Raw genomic sequence first — 25,453 nt, forward strand, 5'->3', positions numbered from 1 at the left:
ACTACATACCACTGCTGCAAAGCACTTCGGTTGTGTTTGTAATGTTTCAAAGGGAAGCATCACAACCCAGAATGAGTAAAAATCTGAGAACAAAATCAAAGACAAGATATTTGGGGTTGACAAGGCAAAACCAGTTATGGCTTTATGCTAATTATTTTGAGCATGTAATGAAAACCCATGTACGAAGCCCTTGGTTATTTTACACCTTCTTTGAATATACAGTTACCTCTGTATAACCCCAATTTTCTATTTATATATCCTAAGCACAAGCAAGGATCTGCACTGCTTGGTCATCTTCCTTCTTAATAGCACACATCTTAGGTCTTCTATATAATGAATGATAAGAAAACCAATATGGCAAGAAAGCATTTCATATTTACTGCATCAGGGCAAGAGATTACAGCATATCAGAAACAGTTATTTAAGAACTGAAAAGCAAAATCTTTTCCCCACCAAAAGCAAGAAGTTATGGAATATTAACTACATTTAATCTAATTCAAGTTTTGCATATTATTTTATATTCACCCACAATAGAATCATAGAATGCCTTGGGTTGGAAAGAAACTTAAGATCATCTAGTTCCAACCCCCTGCCATGGACAGGGACTCCTCACACTAGACCATGTTGCCCAAGGCTCTGTTCAACCTGGCCTTGGAATTATATCAATGCCAATTATGCTATTATGTTATATCAATTATCATATTATGCCAGTGCATATGTTTTATTTAAATCCATTAAGGCTGTTGTCTTTGTATGCCAAATAAAATTATAAAATATTTGAATAACTATCCTATTAAAACTTCAATCTTCTGCACAAGAAAACTCATACAAGACAAAAAGGAAAGAGTTTTTCTACCTGTAGCCTCTCAAAGGAAAACACTTTAAAATGTTAATGAAATTAATTAAGCCATAAAAATGCTATTAATCAGTATTCAGCTCAGTAAAATAAGGTGCTGGAAAAACAAGTTTCTAACTTGTAGAACATTCCATTAAAAAAAAAAAAAAAAAGAGAAATCTTTCTTCTCACTTAGCTTCCTATACATCTTTCCATTCATAACTCAACCAATGATGTACAGAAAAGCACATCACCAATACTTAATGTACACAAACATTGTAGCAGTCAAATGATACAAAGCTTTCCAAAATAATTTTATATTTAAATTCATTGTTATAAAGGAACCAAGAAATACCTTCCATGTCTGCCAATATCCAAGGTGTCGGGGTTTTTTATAATCTCAAAATAGATATTTGCATTTATATATTTACATTACCCTCTGTATGGGTAACTTTTCTACTGTACTGAAGGAGCTGGTCGTATTAAGGTGGGATTCCTAAACATAACTGAAGCACAATTTATTCTTTCATTATAGGTCATAAGTAGTAACAATAAAACCACACTCCTAAAGATTGCAGCACAATATGGTAGCATGATTAAACATTACTCTGTTTCCATCTCTCACAGCTTCAAACCCTGCTTTAGTTGTGTTAGAGGATACTGAGAAAACTATGGTTCCTTCCTGGAGCTATACTTTAAGTGCTGGGTTATACTTTCAGGATGTCTGTCTTGAACTACTGATTGTACAGGTAGAGAGCTATGCCTCATGCTCTGGGAATATAGGAGTCAGATTACACCTGATTTGTCATCAGTTTCTCTCATACCAGAAGAAGTCACTTCTAGAAGAGGATATGTTATTTCCTGGCTTCTTTGTCATGCCAAACAAACATTTCTAAGACCATAAAAAGGCACTAGATAGCTGCTGTGAACATTCCTATATACACAGACAGAACACAGCCCTTATTTTGCTTTACTTAAGAGTGGTTTAGTACCCAAATTTTGGATGCATCTTCATTCCATATTGGAACAAACCCATGCAAGATGCAGGCCCCACCCTCTGACTCTACAATTTCTCTGGAACACAAGACAAAAAGGACATCTTAAAGGAGTCACAGCATGCTATGAATGGATACTGGCCTAGATGGCAGGACATCAAGATTGAAAATGTGCTGTAGTACACACCTAAAGGTAAGTCAAGTTACAGGCAAAAGGACTGTGGAAAGAGTATTTATGGCTCTTCACATTCATACCTTTTTGAAACTTCATTTTTGTCAGATTAAATGCTTAGAGACTGAGAAAGCATTCTGGTAAAGCATCACTACGGGTTGCTGTGCTCTTACATGTTTTACATCTACTCTGCCATTACCTGATCCAAGATCTGAGCAGCTATCAGTTTGACTGAGTACACAGCCATGTTGTCTTCGGTTCATGAAACAGTGGTAGGTGTTCAGAACTGGTAACAATTTTGTACTTTTGAAGAAAGTCTGCAGAATTTGTAAACATTTTTCCACTTGTGTACTTTGATTTGAAAGGAAATGAAAAAGAGTGATAAAGCCCTAAGAAAATTTTAAGATCAGGATTTAGAGGAAAGGAAACAAATGCTTTCTTGAAATTCAAAGACTGCACTCAAAATAAGAGATGAAGTGTTCCAAGCCAATGCAGATGTAGCTTTTAGGTCTAATTTCATTCCACCAGCTGTCAGCATTCCTGAGTGATGTGCCAGGAAGTCAGCCATCTGGGCGTATCTCTATAATCAACAAAAAAATATAAGCACCTACATAAGGTAATTCATACTGAAAGTGGACTGAATTATCTGCTGAATTCATCTGTCTCTTTCTAATATCTGGAGGGGAGCAGAGAGTGACTTGCCTCTTCATAGAATACCTTTAGCTGTAGTTTCACTTTCGGCAGCGGTGCTGTTTCAGCCACCAGGCCTAACCTCTGCTGTCTCTTCCTGGGCCACTCATACTTGTACAACTGTTTGTGTAGCTTTTAAAATTTAATTTTTTAGCTTTTAAAATTTAGAACAAATTGTAGAACAATGAACTGGCATAAGGACTTGATCTGGATGAATGTGAAGGGGAAAAAAAAAAAATGTTTTTCAGACAGATAAATTTCCCAGTAAGCTCACCATGCAACTGCAGGATAGCTTTACTGACAACAAAAGGGAAAATACAGAGATGGGGCAAAAGCAGCTAAAGGAAAGTTGAAGAGGGCACAGGCTGCTTAGGCTGGCATTTTGGAACCCCAGCTTCAACTAAGATTAAGATTCAGTGGCACAGCAGCCTTTCAGTTTTCTGATACTGATCAGAAAATTCAGATCCCCATTATTCAAAGCACTGATGCACTATAAAATAATTTCTGGTGGAGTGAAGTGTTTTAATGATCTTGAATGGTTATTTTTCCACCTATTAGCTAAGGCTGCTTATGTCAAACCAGTTATTCTAATAACTTCCCTACCATTGGCTGTCACAAAGCGTAAAAGCATAAAAGTAGTGAACTTTGTATTGTGTACTCTGCCTAATTCAACAGATAGGCAATCATGTGCACATATTTGATCCAGGTCAAATGCGTTGCTGGGCATTATGTCAATGCACAGATCTTGATACTAATTACTGTGGAAACACAGCCTGAGTAGCTAGAGTTAGATGGGGTGAATCCAAATCTTAGTGTACCAAGACACATTCTGTTCAAGCAGTTGCAGAACCAGACAACATTTCAGAAAACAGAAAATGTTTTGACAAAATTCCCCAAAACTTACCTTCACTGTTCAACTGAAATGCTCAGTCCTATGAAATTAACCTTGTGAAAATGCTTACGTATTAAAGTGACTTATCACACCAGGCACTGTCTGGAAACTGTTGAACCAGCAACAAATGTGATGCTGCTGTTTGAAGTTCAAGATAACTGTAAACTGATAGCATAACCTTTGCTCTGTGCTGCTAAGTACATTAGTAGGACATTAGTATTAATGTAATAGAAGATTATTAAAAAAATATTTTTTTCTAATATCTGACTTCAGTAAGGTTTAGTGCTGGAAAAAAAGCATTTCAGCATAACTGGTTAGGCACTTTGCCCCTAGACACAGCACTCTGTTAAAGACAGACAGAAAACAAAACCATGTCATAATAGGCTGGAGACTAGATAACAACCATTAGCCCCTGCTATGAAAACAAAGCAGTCTGCACTCATGTATGGCTGACTGAATTGATCTGTTTTGCAACGTTCTCACAAATTCTTTAATACAATAGGCAAAGCTATCTAGGATGTAAATATCATGGTGTAAACAGAAAAACTCAAAGATCAATTTAGCTCTATTTTTCCAAGCACATAATTCAAATACACACTTAATTATTTTCATTAGCCAAAACCAGAGTGAATAAAAATGTTGCTTACCAAGATAACGCCCATTAAATTATGAACCAGCACTACTGTTAGTAAAACTTAGCTTGAGGAATTCTACCTGACAAAAAAAACCCAAACCCCGAAAGCCAAATAGTATCATCCTGTCACCATGCAAGACACACGTCCAGAGGTTAAAACCATACACAGTTTGGAGATAAAATGCCCAATTCAAATTCACTGAAATCAACAGCACAGCAAGATTAGGTTTATCTCAATATAACTGAAGTTGAACAATCACAAGTTGTAGCTATATTAACAGCATTAGGAACATTCCAGTGAGTTGATTCAAATGTCACACAGCTCTCTAAATCATCATAGTGAACAGTCCTTTCCTCTGAAAACAACATTACATTGGGAACTGTATTATGTTCCTCAGTCCAGTACCTGAAAAGGTTACAAAATGCAGTCTTAAAGCCACATGAAAATCTAATCTAATTGCAGTACCTGTAGTTTCACTGCAGTAATCAACTTGAATAACTTCATAAGCTGTTCACAGAAGCAGTGACAAAACCTGTCATATTTAATATTCATATTTTAAGAGTTAAACCAATGAATTGTAGAAGTTATGTAATTATTAAACCAATTTTGAACTCCTAAGAAAACATTGAGACAATACACCAATCCACTTGTACGCAAACAGTTCTAGTTTCTTCTGTAAAGTGACAAGTATCTAAACAGATTTTATGAATATTGGATTTTTACATATGCTCCAGGAGTCTTTTTAGCTTGACCGAGAGAGGACAAAAGCAGGAACGTTAGCCAAGTAAATCACTGCTTCACATAAAACTTTTAAAAGCCTTTAGTATTACTGGGCAGGCTGCATAATACTCCTATCTTGTTATCTATTCTCAAAATATCCTGTACAGTAAGTCATAGTTGAATAATGTCTCGCTATATCCTTCCACTCAGAGTAGACTGTCTTACACACCTTCTTCCAACTCTTACGCACTTGAGTTGAATTGTGATACTGAACTGATAAAAGCATCATAAAAGCAACAAAAGATTTAGTGATCAAGTGTTAATTCATAGCAAAATCCCAGATGGAAAAAGAGGGCCAGGACTACTTGTGTAAGCACTCTTCCTCTCTCCATACCTCATCACCTAGCGATAAGGTGGCATGTACGCAAAATAGCTTGGTTTAGCCCTTTTGATATGATCTGGCCAAGTGATGAAGACATTTGTGACACAGTCTTCCATCACTTGGTCTGATAACATCGTTGTATCTTTTTAAGCATACAGGTTATAAGATTTTTTAGAATCCTGACAGCAGTTTAGTGTTTAGCTATTCCCCTTATTGGCTGCATAAAGTACCCTGTGATCTATATTCCTTACTCCAGTGAGGAATCTTAGACAGTATCTTAGGCTGAATCAGAGTATTTGTTTATTACCTCTTTGTGACAGGAATATTTGCCTTAAGTCATTCTCTCAGTCTTTAAGAGGCAACATGGAAATCTTACCTACCTTTTTTTCTACATCCTGAATAAGTAGGATATTGGAAATGATGTGTGTTAGGTGGACTTGGTTCTCAACTCCCATTTTTCTAAGATTAACTTCAGTAAGATGGAGTAAGTCCTGTAGCAAATGCCAGAGTAAGGAACATACTATATTTACTAGTCCAGGATAATTCTGATTTCTTTCAGACAGGTTTGTTGTTCCTGGTACTGTAAGCTATGTAATAGCAAATTTAAGTATATTTATGCGCTATATGAAGCCCTTTTGTCGTGAAAAGCCTTGTCATTGAAGTGACAAAGAACTTGTCTTTTAAAGCATTAATTCATTGTCTGTTTCTTCTCTCAAAAGTGGTCAAGATAGATGGAGAGTTTCTAAAAGTTATTATTACTTTGCATAATAATTTGTAAAAAAGTGCTAATATGGCAATTGCACTTAAGCTAATGAAGAAAGAGAAATCTCAGAGTGAGCTGAGTGGCATAATAATATTGGAAAGGAAAGGTTTATATCATGAAGAGGATATTCACTGTAATTAATAGATAAAATGGTTTGTGACACTGGAAGAACATGAATTTCCAGATAATGAATTTGGGTAATCAAATCTAACTGTTCTCTTTTTATCCTTGTTTCATACCACAACATTATTACTATTTGATTTTCAAAATAAGCGCAATGCATTATTTACAAATCAGTACAAAACTTCAATTTGTTGATTTGTAAGTAAGTACAACATTTTATTTGAGAATGACACCTTTTAGAGCAAAAGAAAACACATGCAAAGCAGAAAATTTATGATCAAATGCATTTCTTGTCATTTCTATGGTTCTGCATTTTCACTATGAATCAGATAGGGATAAACCCATAGGATGTACTCCCTTTTGTTACTGGCAAGTTATATTACTAAAACTGACCTTTTCTTAATAGAGACTTGATAAGTAAGGCCTAGGATCCTAAAAACCAAAAATCACACTGTTTCACTGTGTAAATAAGACAATTGACACAGAATTCCTACTGTAAGTGAGCCACTGTTTTTGAAATGGTAATTTTTGATTCTCTCTTTCAAACTAAAACCACTGCAAAAGCCTGTAATTCTTTGATTTAGACTGAGTAGACCTCCAATTGCTGAAAGCCTCTATTTTATTATGTCACTTGGTATAACTGTTTCAAAAGCTGTTAGGGAAATACAGCTGTGCCTGAAAATACCCTATTAAGTTTTTCCTCAAAAGATACCTCATATGTATCTAATGAGATGAAAGAAAGAGGTTTATTAATTATTATTCTTACTTTATCTCTTTTAAGGTTTACCCAAACGCAAAAATTGGTTCTAAAGATGCATTCACATTTGAGTAGAAAGGACTTCTCAGCTTTTCCAGAGTGACAGAGGCTTCCTCTGATTCCCCCAAAAAACATCAACAGTCTCCCCTCCAAAACCACAAAATCATCCTCTAAGAAAAAGGGGTACACATACAAAGAAGAGAAATGCAGTCTGCGTCTTCTTCAAACTTTAGAAAAAAGCTTGTAAGGAGGAACACAAGAAGGGTTGGTGTTAACCCTAGTACTGAACAGCATATGCTCAGGGTAAGAGAGTGAGAGCTTTTATAGACATATTTGGGTTGGGGCTCTTTTAGTAGCCTTAAAGAGCCTGCTGCATTTTGCAGCAGACAACACTAGTGTGTGGAAGTTTTGTCAGGGAGAAGCTTCCTGCCATGAAATTTTTTTTCTTCGATCAAGATCATAAGCATCTTCTGGTCTGGCTTTAGAACTGGCTAGAGCAGTTGACTGAAACCCAAGAACTCTTGTCTTCTACTGCCATGTATTTACTACTTAGCTAAGAACAATTTAACTCAAGAGACTGTACATCACTGTCCTCAAAAAAATTGATATAATCATACCTGCTAGTGCAGAGATAAAAACCCCAGTGTAAATAGTTATTAGTAATTATTTTTAAAAGTAGAAGACATCAAAGAAAACTACTCAGACTTTCAAGACCTTAGAAGCTTGGTTCTTCAGCATATGTCCTTGTATTAAGCAGGATAGTAAGTATGTGAAATCAGGTTAAGTTAGATGTTTTCTCAAATTAAAGTTTTGGGTTAGGAAAGTATTCTGTTTGGCTGAGGAACTATGGAATGATATAATGCTTGTAATCTACAGATATTGCAGAAATGAAAGTCTGACTAATGGCCTTGAACTTTAAAAAAGTCCATTGTATCCAGAGTGATGCACTAAGCCTATTTTTAAGTTTTGCACTTCAGCAAAAACTATTTCAGGCAGCATTCAGGCTTTGTAAACTGTTAGCTGTCTTTGCTGCAGGCTTTTTGGTGTTTGTTGATTGTCAAAACAGCTATCCCAGGGTTCTGTATTACTGTCTATTCTGTGTCTTCTGTCTTACAATGAGTGTGAATGATAAAAAAACATTTTCCAACATGCTTCAGTCTTACTGACTGAGTCCATTTGGCAAAGTAGAAAATGTTGTCCTTTTCCTAGTTGTGACAAATTTTTATTTTGCTTGGATTACAAGATGACCATGACACTAATAACTCTGGTACACCAGCAGCACAGATGTGACACTGAAATTGATCTTAAATACACTTCAGTGCTACTTCATAAAACTTGGATTACTGACAAGGACAAATCTGCAAAAAAATTGTTTAAAAGTGAATCCAAAGATATTTTGACTTGATAAGAATGTTCAGTTGTGGGTTTGTTGTGGGTTATTTTTTTGTACACAAATGTTCTGAATTGGAAATACAGTGAGACCAAACTAAAATATGTCAAAGCAGCATTTAATTGATAATATAGTATGTAAGTTCAATAATTTTGTATATGGATGATAAGAACTGAAAAGACAAAATGGACAATAAAAGGAAATTTTGATCAAGAAAGACCTGTGGGAAAAGGGCTTCCTAAGAATTTCTATATAAATTTCTAGGGATCTTCAAGATGACTGATGCAAGGCCCTTATGTAACATCGTATTTGCTCAATAGAGATTATTCTTAAGCCACATGGTACTCATTTATCTAGAAACTACGTCATATAACAATTGGCACAAAAGTGTATGTTTTATCTAACACTGTAGTTTACGCAAGAAAGTTCTTAGTTAACTTTTACAGAACAAAAGTTATTTATATGTTCTGATTTTTGTTAACATATTATTTGTTACCATATCTGAAACAGCCACAACTAACATAGGGCAAGCAGCACTAGAAACAGTTCAATGTTCATTTTGCCTAGCTCTCCAATAAAGGTCCATTTCTCTGGAAGTTTTAGTACACAGTTAAAAAGGCATTGGTTTTATTTCCTCCTTTCCTAAGACAAACACAAACTATCAGCCTTTACATTTTTTGCTCCAACATCATAGTATGGAACATTAATCACTTTCATTAAATCATTTTGCTTGACATTTCCTTAAGAGTTTTATTGAAAAAGCTAGTTCCTACCTCTATGGCATCATATTGTTCAAAAAGCATGCAATATTCTGCAAGACCAAGCTGGCTCAGCCAGTTGGTAATGGGTAGGTACTTCATTATCTATTCCCTCACTGCACAATGCCTTTGACTCTGAAAAACAAAAATAAAACATCATTACTAATACTATTGCTTAGGAATGATAAATGACAGAACAACTCATAAAGTAGTTAATAGTATAGAAGTTCTACCATTATGACTAAAGAGATTAATACTTTCTTGGCTGCTTGGCAACAGGCAGTTATCCATTCATTAAGGCTCCTGCATTTAGCTCATTGTTTCATTGTGATCCTCACACAAACAGGGAATGGTGAAGACTACATTTTGTTTAGCTGTCACAGTTGAACTAATCTTTCAGAAGATTAATCACTCAATAGAGTTGTAATAATTTTAAAATACTCAGCCTTTGTATTCCAAGAGAAAGTTCCTCAATATGCTAATTCAGTGATAATGCCATTCTTCTTACCTATGTAACACATGACCATGTATAAAATGAAGAGGAATAGCAAAAGGAGCAGTGTTATCTGTAGGAACAGGAAGGAAGTAAATGAAACTGCATATTCTGTATGACAATCAAAATGCAAAAGATTCTGTGGTGGGTATTTGTCCAAGGTATGACCCTAACTCAAGTCAACCTGTCATGAAGTATTTCTACACAAAAAACAACTGCAGGATATTTACAGTTTGGTCTCCATCATGATGCAGTTTGTACATCCTCATTGCTTCCCTAAGGCCAGGTTTATGTGGGCAACCTGTTCTAGTTAAAGATGTCCCTGCTCATTTCAGGGGGGTGGATTAGACGAGCTTTGAAAGTTCCTTCCAACCCAAATTACTCGTTGATTCTATGATGTCATCCAAATTTGAGTTACATGTAAATAAAAATACTCGTAGTAATGTTTTTCCAGTGCTAAAATGAAATAAAAGATATACATTAAGATGGATATGATAGACACAGGAAGATAAAAAATAGATCTGTAAAATATTCTCCAATCATCACTGCCTTATGTAAGCAGTTATGCAAGATCTACATAAAAAATATTTAAGCTTCCAAAGAAGAGCTGAGCTCAAGATGTCTATCTGCAAGTTTGAACATATCCTAAATAAATTCAAGGATGCCCAATTCTAAACATGTACGTTATGAGCTAAACATTTCCTATCAGAGCACTGATGCCAGAAGAAGGAAATGCTCATGTTCAGGCATGTAGTGTCTTTAATCGTACATTTTTCATTTTTGAGTTTTGGTTTTGTGTTTTGGTTTTTTTTTTTAAGATTTTCCTCTCCTCTATGCTTCAGGAAAAGTACTTACTCATTAGCTTTCTATAAACCAACTGGAATGATGACTTTCCAGCCACAGATCACTTGTTCCAACACATCTGTCTACTCTGAGCACGTGACAAGAAGCTGCCCAAAGGCTGACATGTTACGGTCTGCAAAGAGCCAGTGTTGCTTTATGTCAGACAGAGAAAGCTGTTTAGCATTTTTGGAGTTCTTGGAACACTATTAATAAGTGCTGACACTCCTTTTTTTCTTTTTTTTACTCTACACATTGCAACCCCCAAAATACTGTCCTGCAGAAAGGCAGGCCACAGTAGCAGTACTGTATTGAAATATGATACATTCCTAGATAAAATTTAAAAGCATTTAAATTAGAACAAGTACTCAAAGACACACAATGTTTTGTACCAGACATCTTTCTAGCAGCTACTATGAACTTCAATGTTTGACCTCGGAAGCAAGTCAAAATAGCTGCACTTCAGATACTCATACAACACTATATTGCGTAAGATGTGATCCTCGAATTCATCATTTAATGAGCTATTAAAGAACAAACCTGCTAGTTCACAAATCACATGATGAAATCCCTCTATCATCCACTGGAATACCCTGCTATATTACTTGCTTCAATACAGTGTTTTTATCATTGTGAAAATATTGCAGGCTGGGGATGACAAGCATACATCTAAAGAACACTGGTAGTATAGTAACTAAGAACATCTTGTGAAGTTACATTGACCAGAAAATTTCAACATTAAGTGGACACACCGCAAAAGAATTTCTCTGAGGAATGTTAAAACCACAGAGAACATTCTTATGTGAGGTGAGGACAAGCTCAACCACTGAAATCTTTCCTTTACTGGCTTGTTTTAAACAGGTACTTTCAGATTGCAAGTTGGTCAGCATGAAAGGCATATGATTTTCAGAGAGATAAAAGGAAAACACAGTTAGTTGGTTAGGATGTTAGTAAAACCATGGACAGATAGCTCTCTTTGGTTAATACTCTTTTAATTTAGTCACAGACTTCAGTTTTGTTGTCAAAAAAGAACTTGTTTTTAAAACTGTTTAACAACTTCCAAAGGATTATTATTTTTAAGAGTATAAATTTGACATTTCAGGTTGAATACTTGGCTTCTATGCTAGTAGATGACAATTAAACAACATCTACAAGAATTGGTAGAGAGTCACCATAATTACCATTCCAGAACAAAGATAAATTCTGCACTAAGCATGAAAGGAATCCCAGAATTTCCACAGAGCAACATTCTCTTTAAGCAATAGTGATAAACAGTAGCTATCTAATCTTACTTGTCTTACTTGGCCAGCTGCATTTGTTCTGTTATTAATTTACACCAAATGAACACCACCTCCAAAACCTCAAAAATTCATGTGAAAGCAGAAAATTAGTTAACCTTACATGACAGGATACTAAGAGATACAAGATGCAGTGTTTTCAAATATACTGCACTTACACCTCTGAACGGGATTATTTTCTGGCATACTTTTATGTGCTATTAGGTCTTTGTTGATGCTTGTCTAGATTTTTCACTACCATTTGAATGAAAAATTTGTTCCTACATGTGAAGGCAGATGAAAAATAACCTCCTTTCTCACACAAAATAACTAATTGCCTTTCTGACCCTTCTGATAATGGTAGTTTTCCTGAAGAAAGATAACAGAAACATTAACTCAAGCATCTCTTATTTAACCAGTATTACATTGTTAATTAGATGCAGGGTACGGTACAAACTAGTGGTCAGGACATAAGATATATTGAAAGCCTGATCAAGGTTTAAAGTAAAGTGGAATTACAAAATAAGTTGTAGAAGACTCATCCTATACATATATATATATATATATACACAAAATTATGACAGCTAGGTTTAGGCAGAAGGAATTTCCTATTATTCTTCTACTTTCACACTACTTACTTTTTTTTCTGAAAATAGGATCAACTGTTGCTTAGGGGATGTAATGCCAACATTTTTTAGCATCCAAAACACAATTACAAACACACCAGTAAAGTGTGTGGCAGATGCTGGGCATATATTTTTTTCACCCACTAAGAAAAGAGGATATTTTCTTTCCAGAAGAATGACAGAAACAATCATATAAGATAGCAGATGTATTGGATGGCAATACAAGACCTACATTCTATTCACTCATTCTAAAGACTCACTTCCTGTACACCTCAGGTTTCCTGCAATACAGACCATGATAGTGTTAGTCAGGGATAAACCCAGGGTTGCTTCATGACTTGCTTCTATTCATTCTGTAAGACTTTTTCTTCAGTGACTACTTAAAAAACTGAAGAGTGAAGTTATGGTTTTCTGAAATCCTTATGCAGAAGGTCTTGCAGTACTTTCCACTTATTTATACAGTTTCAGGGTTTTTTTACACCAAAATAGACCATCTAAACCCAATCTTGGTTTTGTACAGTTCTGTTTCTGAGCACCAGCTGTTCAGAGGCTCTGAAATGAAATAACTCCCAGAAAGTTAGCAAATGGATAATAATGGGAAGTTCCTACAGTGGCACTTCTGAGCTAGTGAGCTGAACTTGGCTTTCTGTACTATCTTAAAAACATGCTCACAGTTGCACTCATACATATTGGGGAATATTTGAAGGGAAATCATAGACAAAGGTTTTTCAATATGTACCTTTTTAATCCAGTGTTGACACTGCAATGCTTTACTGATAATTCACTGGTTTTCTTCTTTCTTTTATCACAATATCCCAGAACTATCAAAAGATTCTGCTGCTGATGTTGGCTTCTCATACTCCAGACACAAGCTGGACTTTTAACTCAGCTATAGTTTTGCCAAATTAGCTTCAGTGTCATTTCTGAAAATCGCATATGTATGTATTGCAAGGACACCAAGGTTGAGTAACTCCAAATTACTGTATGGAAATAGAAAGTATTCCAGGGATAACCATTAATGCTGTTTTTTCAGGCTTCCCTGGGAATGGAAATTTAGTTCCTACATCTGAAGGGGGATAAATGACAAGGAGCAAGCCATGTATCACGGTGTAGTCCTGTTCTAGCCAGTTACTCAGGTGAACCAGCTATTTCATCTCATCTGCTAAGTCATTTCTCTTGTAGCGCCTTTTCTACTTCAGCAAATTGGCTTGTATTGTACTTCCAAATAAAGACTAGCCTCCTGCTGTGACACATCCATTTCTTAGGGAAAAATTATTTATTGGACACCTGCATGAGTAACAGTTTTCTTAAGGATTTTTATCACTTGACCTTTGCATACCTTCCTAACTAGCTCCTTGAATCAAGGCCCCATCAGTTTTGTTTTCAGATGAACTCAGATGTACTTTCATTTTCATATGTACATTGATTTTCCTCTGGCATCACTGAAATCAACAAACTCTCTAAATTACAGCCTCAATAAAGCTAATCTTCTCATACAACATTCTATACACCTCAGGTCCTGTACAGCAGCACAAACTAATGACACTGGCCAAAGGTCTGCTCTCCTTGCTGATCACAACTATTCTTGCTTAACTAAGCAGTTAGACAGGTATTTCTTGAATGTTCAATTATAATGCATATTTGAATGGCAGAATGGCAGTTTCTGAATGCAGTAGATAGAATGAAAAACTAAAAAAGCTGATAGTGGTCATGATGCTTGTGATGCCACATCTCAGATTTTACCATCTGAATACATCTATTCTTTTACACCCCAGGTCATGCTTCTATTTCTCCTCTCCCTTCTTTAAACAATTTGCCAGTTTCTGTAAAGCACATTGTCAGTGATATAGTTTAAGACAGTAAATTGTGTATTTTGGAAAAATCTCAGCACTTGTTCTGTAAAAGGAATACTAAATGCAGAGTTGGAAAGTCAGAGACACTTCTCAATGACCCAAAGTTGATTTCACTTCTGTGGCAGTGACAACATCTTAGTGAGAAAAGTAACCTTCTCCGAGATTTATTAATATAGTAATGGTAAACTGCCACAGTTACTGTGAAATTTGACCTAGTCTACTGCATTAAACTAAAGAGAAATTTTCTAGTTGGCATGGTTCTCCTAATCTAGTCAGGCTATAAGCTGGTAATGCACTGATCAAAACCAGTGTATTATAAAGCCATTTCCATCTTTAATTATAGCAAAAGGGAAGGGCATCTGCAAGATAGGTCAGGGGCAGAAGTAGCAAAAATACCTGGAAAAGCAATCCATCAGCAGAACCAAAGCATCAGACACTGATCAAACAAACACTGGCACCGTGCACTAGATAGTCCAGAGAAAGCACTTCTTGGGCCAAGGACTGTGGCTGAAAGGAGTGGGAAACTATGACTGAAAAACCTGTTTCCCCTGCTGTGTCAATCCTTTTCTAGTCACACAAACAGAGCTTGCTACATTGCATATGGACTGGAAGACATCAGAGGTAAGCTACCACCATTTTTTTTTTTTCTTCAGATAGGAACAATATGCGAAGCCTTGAAGTTTTGGTTAACTCTGCATGAAAAGAAATAATGGACAGCAACTACTCATCATGTAATAATTACTACAGTCAGATTCCATCTCCAGACTTCCATCAAAAAACATCTTATAGTAGAAGAATTACCTCAAAAAATGTCATAGATGGATATATGACCTTTGTACAAACCACATGCAGAAGGCATCAGGGGTGGAAAGGGAAAAAGAAAGCATAAGAGCATGACACAAAAAAGGCTAATGTTACCATGATGGCTTGGCACTGTCCCGCACAACACTGGAGATTTATTGTTCACAAACATGGCAATATTTGTGCTGTACAAAGCAAACTTTGTCTGTACCAAATGCCCACTTAAAATATTGCAAAGGAACTATTTTCTTACAGTTCTATGAGCCTTTAGCTATTATACTTTGAAGAGATGTGAAAAAAAAAGCTGTAATAGAGAACAAATGTATTCATATTTCAATAGACTATCTAAACAGAGCTTTGCTTTTCTCTCAGATTCATTTGACTACAACCATTAGTCTTCAGTTGCTTTCAGCAATGGTTACATGTCTGGTGGCAGCACTGCTGAAGCCAGTTTACATAGCTACTATCTATTACTAGCCTCCAACTCAAGTGATTAAGACAGGTATTGCTTAAGTTAAGTGCTTGTTCCTTCCTTGCACTGATTTCTTTGCTGTGCCAGCTCTAGCATTCACTTAACTGTGCCGTGAAGGGGATCAGAGCCTTGATCTGCCAGAGAAAATTGTCCATAGGAAGCGGCTGTTATCTCAAGTCAAATCAGGTCTCTTATTTCTTTCACTGTACAGCCACAGAAAACCTTGTGCTAGCACAGAAGAAGCAATGAGGGTGAAGCGGTCGAACAGCAGAAGTGCAAATCCAAGACATAAAATCTCTTAAATTCTGCTACAGGTTAGGGACTCCTCTGCCATTCAGATCACAGACTGCATGTAAACATACATCCTTTTATTCCACCTTGGACTGTGAAATAAAGCAAGTGAGGCACTGGCTTTCTTATTTCTGCCAACTGTGTTGTGGAAACAACTACAGCTAAAGGATGGGAAAGGCAGCAGGGGAGTGCCAGCACTGTAAGTCACTGCAGCTGTTTGATTCAGTCCAAGAATCAAGGCCCTTAGACAAGAGAAATAACAAAGCTTCACGAAAAGTTTCAGTACTAGTTTGTGATACCCAAGAGGTTTAAAAATCTGTTTTCTTTTGCTCTAGAGCGATCTGAAAGTCTTTTGAACATTCCATGTTGATATACATCTAAAGCAGTTCTCTTCTCTTAATGAAAGGACAGGCTTGATTAAGGTCTCTATCTCTTTATCCCACAGGAGCCTAAGCAGAAGCTGTATTACTGAGAAACTACCAAAACATACATTTTACTTCAATCCTATTTCATGATTTAATGAAAAGAGATAAGTACTGGAAAACAGTATGAGAGACAAAGCAAAATTGTACCACCAAGTATACTTGGTCTATATATTATATATACCAATATATATATTATATATACCACTATATATATTATATATACACCACTATACTATACCAAGTATACCACTGCCTTGCAACACTTGAGCAGCAAATAGATCAAAAGCAGCAGTTCAATCCAAGCAGTGTGTTACATTGAATTTAAAATACAAATGAAAGTATGTCCCACTAGGACTTCCAAAACACCATATTTTTAAGTCGTTATCAGTATTGCAGCATAAAACAAGTAAACAAAAAATCTTAAGACTATGCATATATGAGACTTAGCTTTTCCCTCTCTCGTGTCTTTCTTGGGCTTTCAAGACATCCTGGCAGTTCATTTCAAGCTTTTCCCCTAACTGCGACTATTAAAACATAAGTCAAAATTCCAAAGTTTTCAAGTTATCACAATATTCTATGCAAAACACAAAAATGGAAAATAAATTGTAATGTCCAGGAAATGCACTCAATTTTTGCCCTAAATGCAAGGACAAACATAAGTATGCTTGTAAGGCACTAGAAGCTGCAAACTTCCTTTCATATTTATATTGATACCAATTAGCAGTAAGTACAACAAGGCAGTAAGATATAGGCAAACTTTACAGATATTTCACATTGTAACTACTAGTAATTGCATTTCATGAGTTAAATAATTAAAGCACAAGTGTGATAACTCTTACAGTGCAAGTATATGATGAAAACTCCTCCTACTGGAAGCACATCTGATGCAGCAAAATTCAGAAAACCCCAGATTTCCTAGGCTTTTGCTGATACTGGCTAGCTACATTTTTTCCCCACTCTCTACCAAATTTAAACTAGACTCCTCCAAGCTTTTCAGTACTATAGAAAAATATCTATGGGCTTTTAAGGAAGATGAAAAACACTTCAAAGTCTGCTGCTCTAATTGCATGACATGGTTTATTTATACACATAAGTGAGAATCAGGTTTCAAATTAAAGCAATCTCTTTCTATAACACTATGTCTCACCACTACCTCTTATAACTTTGGGTGGTGCTGCTATGATGTAGAGTAACTTAATGTATACTGAACAACAAAGCTTTGATGATTTACTGGTGCTGGGAGTGTAGTTCTCTGTGGCTCCTTTTGTTTCCTCTTTTACTCATACTTTGTATCAGCTGTGCCAGGAGCCATTTCCATGTGAATGAACCCCCTACATTTATCTGAATAGACTACTCTGTTCAACCCATTCCATCTCCAAGGGCTCAGACTGTCACAGACATTACACATGCTGCTCAGCCAGAAGCTAGAGGAGTGGGTTTTACAAGAACAGCTCAGAGCAGACAGAACTAGTAGGAATAAGCAGTATTATACAATACACTGAGCAGACTGTCAAGACTCTCATTTATTTTAATCCCCAATTTGCTTCATGTTTCCCTGTGCAAATCTCTGCTTTAAGCTATAATAATCACAATATTTTGGTAAAATTTAGACAAATTGTTGTAAAGGACTTAAGGATACCAAATTTTTTGAAGAGAAACATGAGCATAAATACTTTCAGCATGCTAGGCAGTGAAGTGACACATCTAACCCAGACTTCTTAGGTCAGTCCCACATTTAGCAAATCTACAGACTACAGCAAAAAAGAAAAAAGCATTACTCAACTTGTATATGCTGTTCTGGCCAACGTTTATGTAAAGATAAAGAGTCTACAAAATACTAATCTGGATTTAAACACATACTGACTCAGCAACCACACACCAGATTACCGTTCACAGTTAATTAAAGTGTCTGCCTTAACATCTACTCAGGCTATCATGTCAGACTAATTCAGTTAAATGGAATATGTCTATTGGGTTTTCTCCTTGTGTTACAGTTCCATTTTCCATACATTTCACATATAATACCACAAACATGGAGTTACTCTACCCTTACATCAGACTTCAAACCAAGTATTTTCAGCTGGTACATAGCCAATACCCATCATTAGTAGCTTACACGAAAGAATTAAGATAGCGGTTCATCATTATGGACTGCTTATGGAAGGCGTAGACTAACCACCCTTCATTTCCCTTCCATATAATAGAAGTATAACTTTCTCCACTTCATAGCATCAACATATTTTTAATTATTAAGCTAACCAGAAGCTCTAGAAGAGAAGCAGCAGGTTTTCATACAATCTTATTCAAGGGGAACATAGTGTCACAGATGTCCTTAATAGCAAAAATATAAATGAAATTAAGAGACAGCATGTGCAAAGAAAACAAAAAATCAAAACTTACTTAAAACAAAGACATTGAGGCAACCAAAATCTCTAAAAATCCTTACCCAATAAACAAGGGTAATAAATAACCCCGTATAGTTATGTTCTTACAAGATTTTTATAAGCATAAGTTTGTCCTAGAAAATGACTGATATGCTTTTTGGTTTGATTCAACATCCCCACAGACGTTCTTGCAAATTGTAAGTGTATTTATGCAATGCAGACTCTAGATAAAAAAATAAATAGAGTAAGATCATCTTACACTTCAACAGGAAGTGTTGATCACTACAGTCCAGTAAGTCTTTTCTCTTTCTGTACGCCTATGTGGTCTTTTGAAGCTAGGCAGGAATTCATTTTACCTGCACCTGAAGCTAGTCACAAGCAGACTAAGTGTTAGTGCAATGCTGAACTTGAGCCAGTATGCACTGTTGGAAAGACTCCACAGCTGCTTCTCATCTTGAACAGTCAGAGCCTAAAATGCACCAACAGGAACAGATTGTAAATGTGCATCCCACATAATCAGAAATCTAGTTAAAGCTAGCATGCTAAACTCTCTTCAGGGAGAGGGGATCAAGAGAAAATGAAGTTACAGCTGTGATTCCAAGCTAAAATTTCACTGTAGATTAATCCAATTAAAAAAAAACCCTAATCCTACTCTTTTCAGTTCCATAGCCAGATCAACCCAGGAGTTATTCACCTCCATCACACCAGGTCTGATGTTTGCATGGTCAAATACTAAACTGGATATGTGAAATGGTCCTCTTCTACAAAACAAATAACAAATGCCCCCCTGCTAAGATGGCATTTTTTAGATGCGCTGATCTGGAAACACTCAAAGAGCCTGTCTCAAGTCCTTTACCTACTTCAGTAGGTTTCTGCAAAATTTTATCATGGAAGATTCATCTTCACCTCTTCTGCCCTGAGAATGGCCAGTAGTTCTGCTGTGGTTTTTTAATAAGGCTGCTCAGAACATGTACACAGAGCTCTTGAATCAAGCCCCACTGTTTTTTGTTTCCTTTCGGCTTGAATTTTTATGGTGATTTAGGTCTTTCTTCCAAGTTGTTCTACAGATAATGTAACTTCTTTTAAAAGGCTGAGGCATTCACATGAACAGTTAACTCTAGTTGCCAGGTGCTATCTAATCTACCAAATTACACTTGTGCTAAGAATCAAACTGGCAGCAGTAATAATAATAAATAACCAAAGCAGAGCACAGGAGTGTGTTTGCTGAATTATGACCAACAGACAAACACATTCTTTTTTCAAGCTGTGTTCACTATGCCCCTATATTGCTGTTTATTGCAGCGTCAACAAAAGAAAGGACTACTTTGACACTCCTCATGTACACCAGCACTAAATCAAATCTTTTTAGCTTAAGACAGTGATAAAGGTGGTTTGAGCAAATCAGCAAACCAGCTGATTTTGCACTGAAATGGATTAGAACAGAAACCTCAATTTTTCTGAGTTTGGTTTCTCCTTTTCTGCAACAGCTTGAACCCCTCTGCTCTGCAAAACCTGCCTTTGCTCTCACATATATGTGTTCTTACTGCTTCACTTCTCTAAGCTTCTGAATTGTGTAGTTAACAAAAGGAATTGCCTCTTCCTTCCTTCTCTCTTCCACTTACTCCTCCTCATTAGTCTGCTACCCCAAGCTGCAATGGCAACCTGGTACATTTCCCTAGCCATCTTTGCACTCATTTTTGTTGACTTTTCTTTTACAATTTCAAGCACAACCCCTAATGGAATTCTATTTATGTAAAGAGGAAAAGACATGAGACAAAATATTTCATGTTGACTACTCAGCTTATAACTGCTCCAGTTATGTACTGAATCTCACAAAACCAACAAAAGTGACAAAATATACTTAGTAAGATCAAAGAGAACAGGAAGACTACAATTCCTGCTAGGCCATGGTGCTTTCATTTAACATTAAAGGTTATTTTGTAGCTTTTTTTTTTACAGTAAATTAAATTACACAGAAATAAAAATATATCTTCCTTTAAAATCATAGCAAATTACATTTTGTTAGAAAAGTTCCTGGTATTATTTCTAAAGCAAATGAATGGCAAAACCTGCTTAAGATGTCTGATTACCTAGCAAAATAAGTGATAAGAACTGCTTAGGGATTAACAGCAGAACGTAACATATTAGCTGCTATCTCCAGATATCCTTCATAAAGCCACATTAACAACACAACAAAAACAATAACAACACAAAATAACAATACAAATAACACAAGTAATAAAGTTTGTGTGAAATGTAAAATTTTGTTGTAAATTCAGTTCCCTCAGGAAGTAAAATGGCTCACTGATTTGTTTCTTTTTACACAACTTATAATTTCACAGGAAAAGAAAAAGAGTGAATTTCCTGAAGATGATCAATAATCATAGAATCAACCAGGTTGGAAAAGACCTTTAAGATCATCAAGTCCAACTTTTCCCCCAGCACTGCCAAGTCCAGTAATAAACCATATCACTGAGGGCCTCATCTACAAAGTTTGTGAACACTTCCAGGGATAGTGATTCCACCACTGCCTTTGGGTAAGAAACTGGTCATAATATCCAGTCTAAACCTTCCCTGGTGCAGCTTGAGGCTGTTTTCTCTTGTCCTATCCCTTGTTACTTGGGAGAAGAGATGAACCCCCACCTCACTACAACCTCCTTTCAGGTAGCTGTAGGGAGCTATAAGGTCTCTACTGAGCCTTCTCTTCTCAAACTAAACAACCCCAGTTTCTGCATAGAATCATTTTTGTTGGAAAAGGGCTTTAAGATCATCAAGTCCAAAAAAGCAGGTTTATTACAATAAACTATTATATTCAGTGAGGATGGTGTATACAGCACAGGGTACAAAGCTGGAACAAATGTAATTTTAACCGAAATTAGTATTTTAATTTTAGATTGATGTTCTCTCCCTCTTCTAGACTTAATGTTCTTGCCTACATGATATTTAGGGCAACAACTCACAAGACCAGGCAATCTGCATTAAGACAGCTAACAATAAAAAAACATATCTGATTATCATTAAAACTTGGGCTAAAAATTGCAACAGTCCAGAAGCTCCTCTATGGGGAGTTCAGCCATAAACAGCAGTAGGAGTCATAATCTCATCAGCTTTCTTAGTAAGTCAATCTACCTCTAAGAGTCTTAGAGATCCTTTACTTACGAAATTCTAGAATCTGATCGTATGTGCAGAAAAAAATAGAGTATTTTTATACTACAACTTCGGACCCAAAGAGCTGGCCAGCTGAAATGTGAAGATACTTGGGTTCCAGCTGGAGAAAACATCAGTGGCAAGTCAGGAGTCTCTGAATCAACTAAGTTAACCTGCAAAAATGCTACCAGTTGTATTTTTGTGAACAGAAGGCAAGTCTGATAAACAAAGAACTATTTCCTTTCCCTCTGAAGATGCAGAAAAGCAGTGCCAGGATTCTTAGTGCCAGATAAAAACCACCACAGGTAGATAACACAAAATCCTGATGCAGTCTAAACTTGCGATGCCAATTCAAATTTGTTCAAAGTATTTTTGATTAATTTTGTGGTATCAAACTCCATTCTTTAAGGCTGCATACCAGTTTTATTGTTCTTTCTGCAGACAGCCCAAATGATTTCTTCTCAGCCTATTCCTGTTTACTTCTTACTCCCCACCTACTCCCCAATAGAGTGTTGCTGCATTCAAGCCATGCACCACCATTAAATGAAGGCTAGATTTTACTGATTTCTCAGTCATTACCACTGAGCTTCCTCCTTACCTGCTGATTTCTGTACTGCAGAATTCCTCATAACAAGCTTCCATTGACACTGTGGTGCGTGCTGAGCCTCTTCATCAGAAAACTTTCCAGCCTTGCCTCACCATATTGCATAGCAATCTGCTGCAATAACAGCATACATGCAGAAATAGCAAAATCCATACTGCTGCAGTAAAGGACACGACCAAGTATAACTCTGGCTCTCCAGATTAATTTACAGGACTCAGCTGTGATTCAGAGTAAAGGTTATTGCATCAGCCAAGCCCCAGATTTGCACTAATTCAGAAAACCTGAGTGACACAAGTGTGGCTTAGATAGCATTAAAGCCCAATGCACTGCAGGTGAAGCACTTGTAGGTCTACTTTGCCTTTGAATCCAGTAGGTCTGTAATCTTGGAAGTACCAGATACACTCCTCATCACAAATGTTATGCTTTATTAAGTACAAACTAAAAGAAGTGCTTCAGTGCTTTTAAGCTCTGAATTTAACTCTTGAAAATTTTCCTCTGTCTGAAGCTTTAGGTATTCTCAGTAGAAGAGCAAGAGAAGACAGAAACAGCTCTGTGCAGTAGTAACAGCAGCTCTCCTTTGACATATTTTTCTTCATTTATACTCCACCTATTTCAAAGACATTCCGTGTTTACAGTACAATAGTAAATCTCCACGCAAAAGTAACACAGACTTCTACATCAGTAGTAGTATTCCACAAAAGGAAACTAAACCAGAATCTAGCTCATGTCCTGTCCTGAGGGGCTTGTTAAATAGACAGGCTTTTGAAGGGAGCCTAGGTTAGGCTGGCTGTGGGGGAGGAACTGTTCTCTGCTGGAACAAGAGGGTATGCAAGCTTCAAGACTGACAGAACTGCATTGTAAAACCTGAAGTTTATTAGCACAAGCATCCATGTTAAGCTTAAAAGTTACACTAACATTAACCAAAACATCCAGAAATCTGACCAAAGTAGTGCACAAGTCCCTAACACTGTAATCGTTGTCCTGTGTAGTTGCAAGAGGACCATACTAAAGTCTCCCAAGTACATTAAGCTAAAATATAAAGAAGTATTTCCATAAGATACTTAACACTATAAGGAAAATTTCTGCTCTCAGTTCTAATGGCTGGGCAACTTCATGACTGCTCCTTAACTCTTCTTCTCAGATTGAGACCACTACTTCAGTGATATAAAGAATAGAAATGCCCCAACCAGCTCATACATTCAGTAGAATATGAGTGATACTTTCAAGAATGAAAAGAATGCAAAGAAATGAAAAGAAAAAGGTCCAAAAATGAAATTAAAAGAAAATAAACAATGAAAAGAAAAAGGTCCAAAACATTATGGTAAGTAATTATAAGTTTTCTTTAAAGTTACTAATAACAATCTACTCTAAGAACATCAACTGATGCGGTTACATACTATACAGATCATAGCCTTTCCATTTCCTGGATAATTAAGTCAAGAAAAAAATTGAAAATAATTCATTCTGTTCTCCCAAAAACCTGGTCTAGAAAGTGCATTCCATCACAACAGGGTATATTATTTTCTTAGAAAGCTATCCAGACCTAATAGGAAGTTAATAAATACAGGGTAATTCTGTGACATAATCCAGTTAAAGATAACTGCACAAAAGATCATTCTCTACAACAAATAACGTCTCATATATTCCCACTAAGGAATACTTGACATGGAGTTTGTTCCATTAACAAAATGTGTGCAGATTAGGTGTTCACCCATATTTCTGGATCTGCAAAATGAACTTTACCTACAATTTAAACCAGAACCTGTGGACAATTTCAACAGTCATACTGAAATTATCCACTCTTTGGTCTAATTATAAACTCAATTTAATATTTTTAAAGGAAAGCTTTTAAATAATTACTTAGAAACTGTTATCAATGTCTTACGCAGTGAACAAAAAAGCCATGATCTATTCAAAGGAAATCCCTATTTTCTTGATTTAGAAATCAAAACAGCTCTATTTTTCTTCTTAAACGGTATTTGCCTGCATACAAAGCGAGTCCTTTTTTAAAAACCAAAACCAACTTACAAACACCCAATGCCCAAAAAAACCCCCAAGACAACCCACAGTGCTTTTCAGTCTGCAATACATTTTATATTAGTGTTACAATAGCATATAAGAGCCCTCATTTCAAGTGTTTGAGAGAAGAACAATACAAAAAGAAACCAACCAAACTGAAAAAAGGACAATGTATGGAGGAAATGAAAGGCATTTATTAAAAACACAGAGCTTTTTCCTCAATCTAAGATAGAAAATGTTGATGACAATGGAGAACTTCAAAAGCACAACCATATGGAATTCAGTAACTGTTAGCTATTGTTCAAAACCAGCCAACATGTATTGACTCTCCAAAACTACTGCTAGGTTCTATAGCTGAAAAAATATTCATGCAACATGGAACTGGTGTAGCAAGCCTAATGATGAGGGGATTAGAATTAAAAGCGAGAGCACTGGACTTTCTTTTCTGACATCATAGTTCAAATCCCAAGCCAGACAGTAGGATAAATGAGCCAAGGGGCTTTCATTCATTCTCCATCAAACAACACACCACAAAAGATCCATACATTATGCCAGAAAAATACTCGGCAAGAATTAGTGGCCTTGGAAACACAAATTCTTGACTCAGAGTCTGGTGGAAGGTCACTGCTCTAACAGTGCAAAGTTCACTTGATTTGCATTTGATATATTGATATGTAAAGGAATTTCTGAGTTGTTTGGGATCTTTGATTTCTTGCAAATGATCCAAAGATGGAGGCAAATATTAATCTCTTTGATTTCATATCTTGATGTAAGGCAACTAAAAAGAAATTCTTCACATTACTGAAGGAGCTACTGAAAATATATAGACAAACTTTTTTCTCATTTCTGTTAAATTAAACAAGAAAGTATCTGTATAAAGGAAAACAGAGTCAGATTTAAAGTTTCCAGTTTCCATATCATAACTTCCCTATAAAATAATAAACCTACATCCAACTTGTTAGTTCAGATACTGCTTAACAGCTTCAGAAAATCCCTGTCAGTTAATTAAACATGAACTGATGTTTACTGATTTGCTTCCTCCACCTTTATTTCAAAACAAACCTAAGATACATTGATTTTCTGTTTTATTCCATGATGCTTGAATCAAA

General features: G+C 36.1%; 1 protein-coding gene across 1 annotated transcript in view; it reads right to left on the bottom strand.

Moving 5' to 3' along the window:
• The window catches only part of BCAR3 (BCAR3 adaptor protein, NSP family member), a gene marked incomplete at both ends in the record, with an annotated part of 73,363 nt that extends 64,149 nt beyond the window's left edge, over window positions 1-9,214 (bottom strand). Inside the window, 2 exons of the mRNA XM_080622596.1 lie at window positions 5,698-5,812; window positions 9,128-9,214. Coding sequence (XP_080478722.1) covers window positions 5,698-5,812; window positions 9,128-9,214 — 202 coding nt within the window. The remainder of the gene's footprint in view (window positions 1-5,697; window positions 5,813-9,127) is intronic.
• Window positions 9,215-25,453: the final 16,239 nt, after the last annotated feature.

The sequence above is a fragment of the Psittacula echo genome (genome assembly GCF_963264785.1).
Source record: "Psittacula echo genome assembly, chromosome: 7".
Lineage (NCBI taxonomy): Eukaryota > Metazoa > Chordata > Aves > Psittaciformes > Psittacidae > Psittacula > Psittacula echo.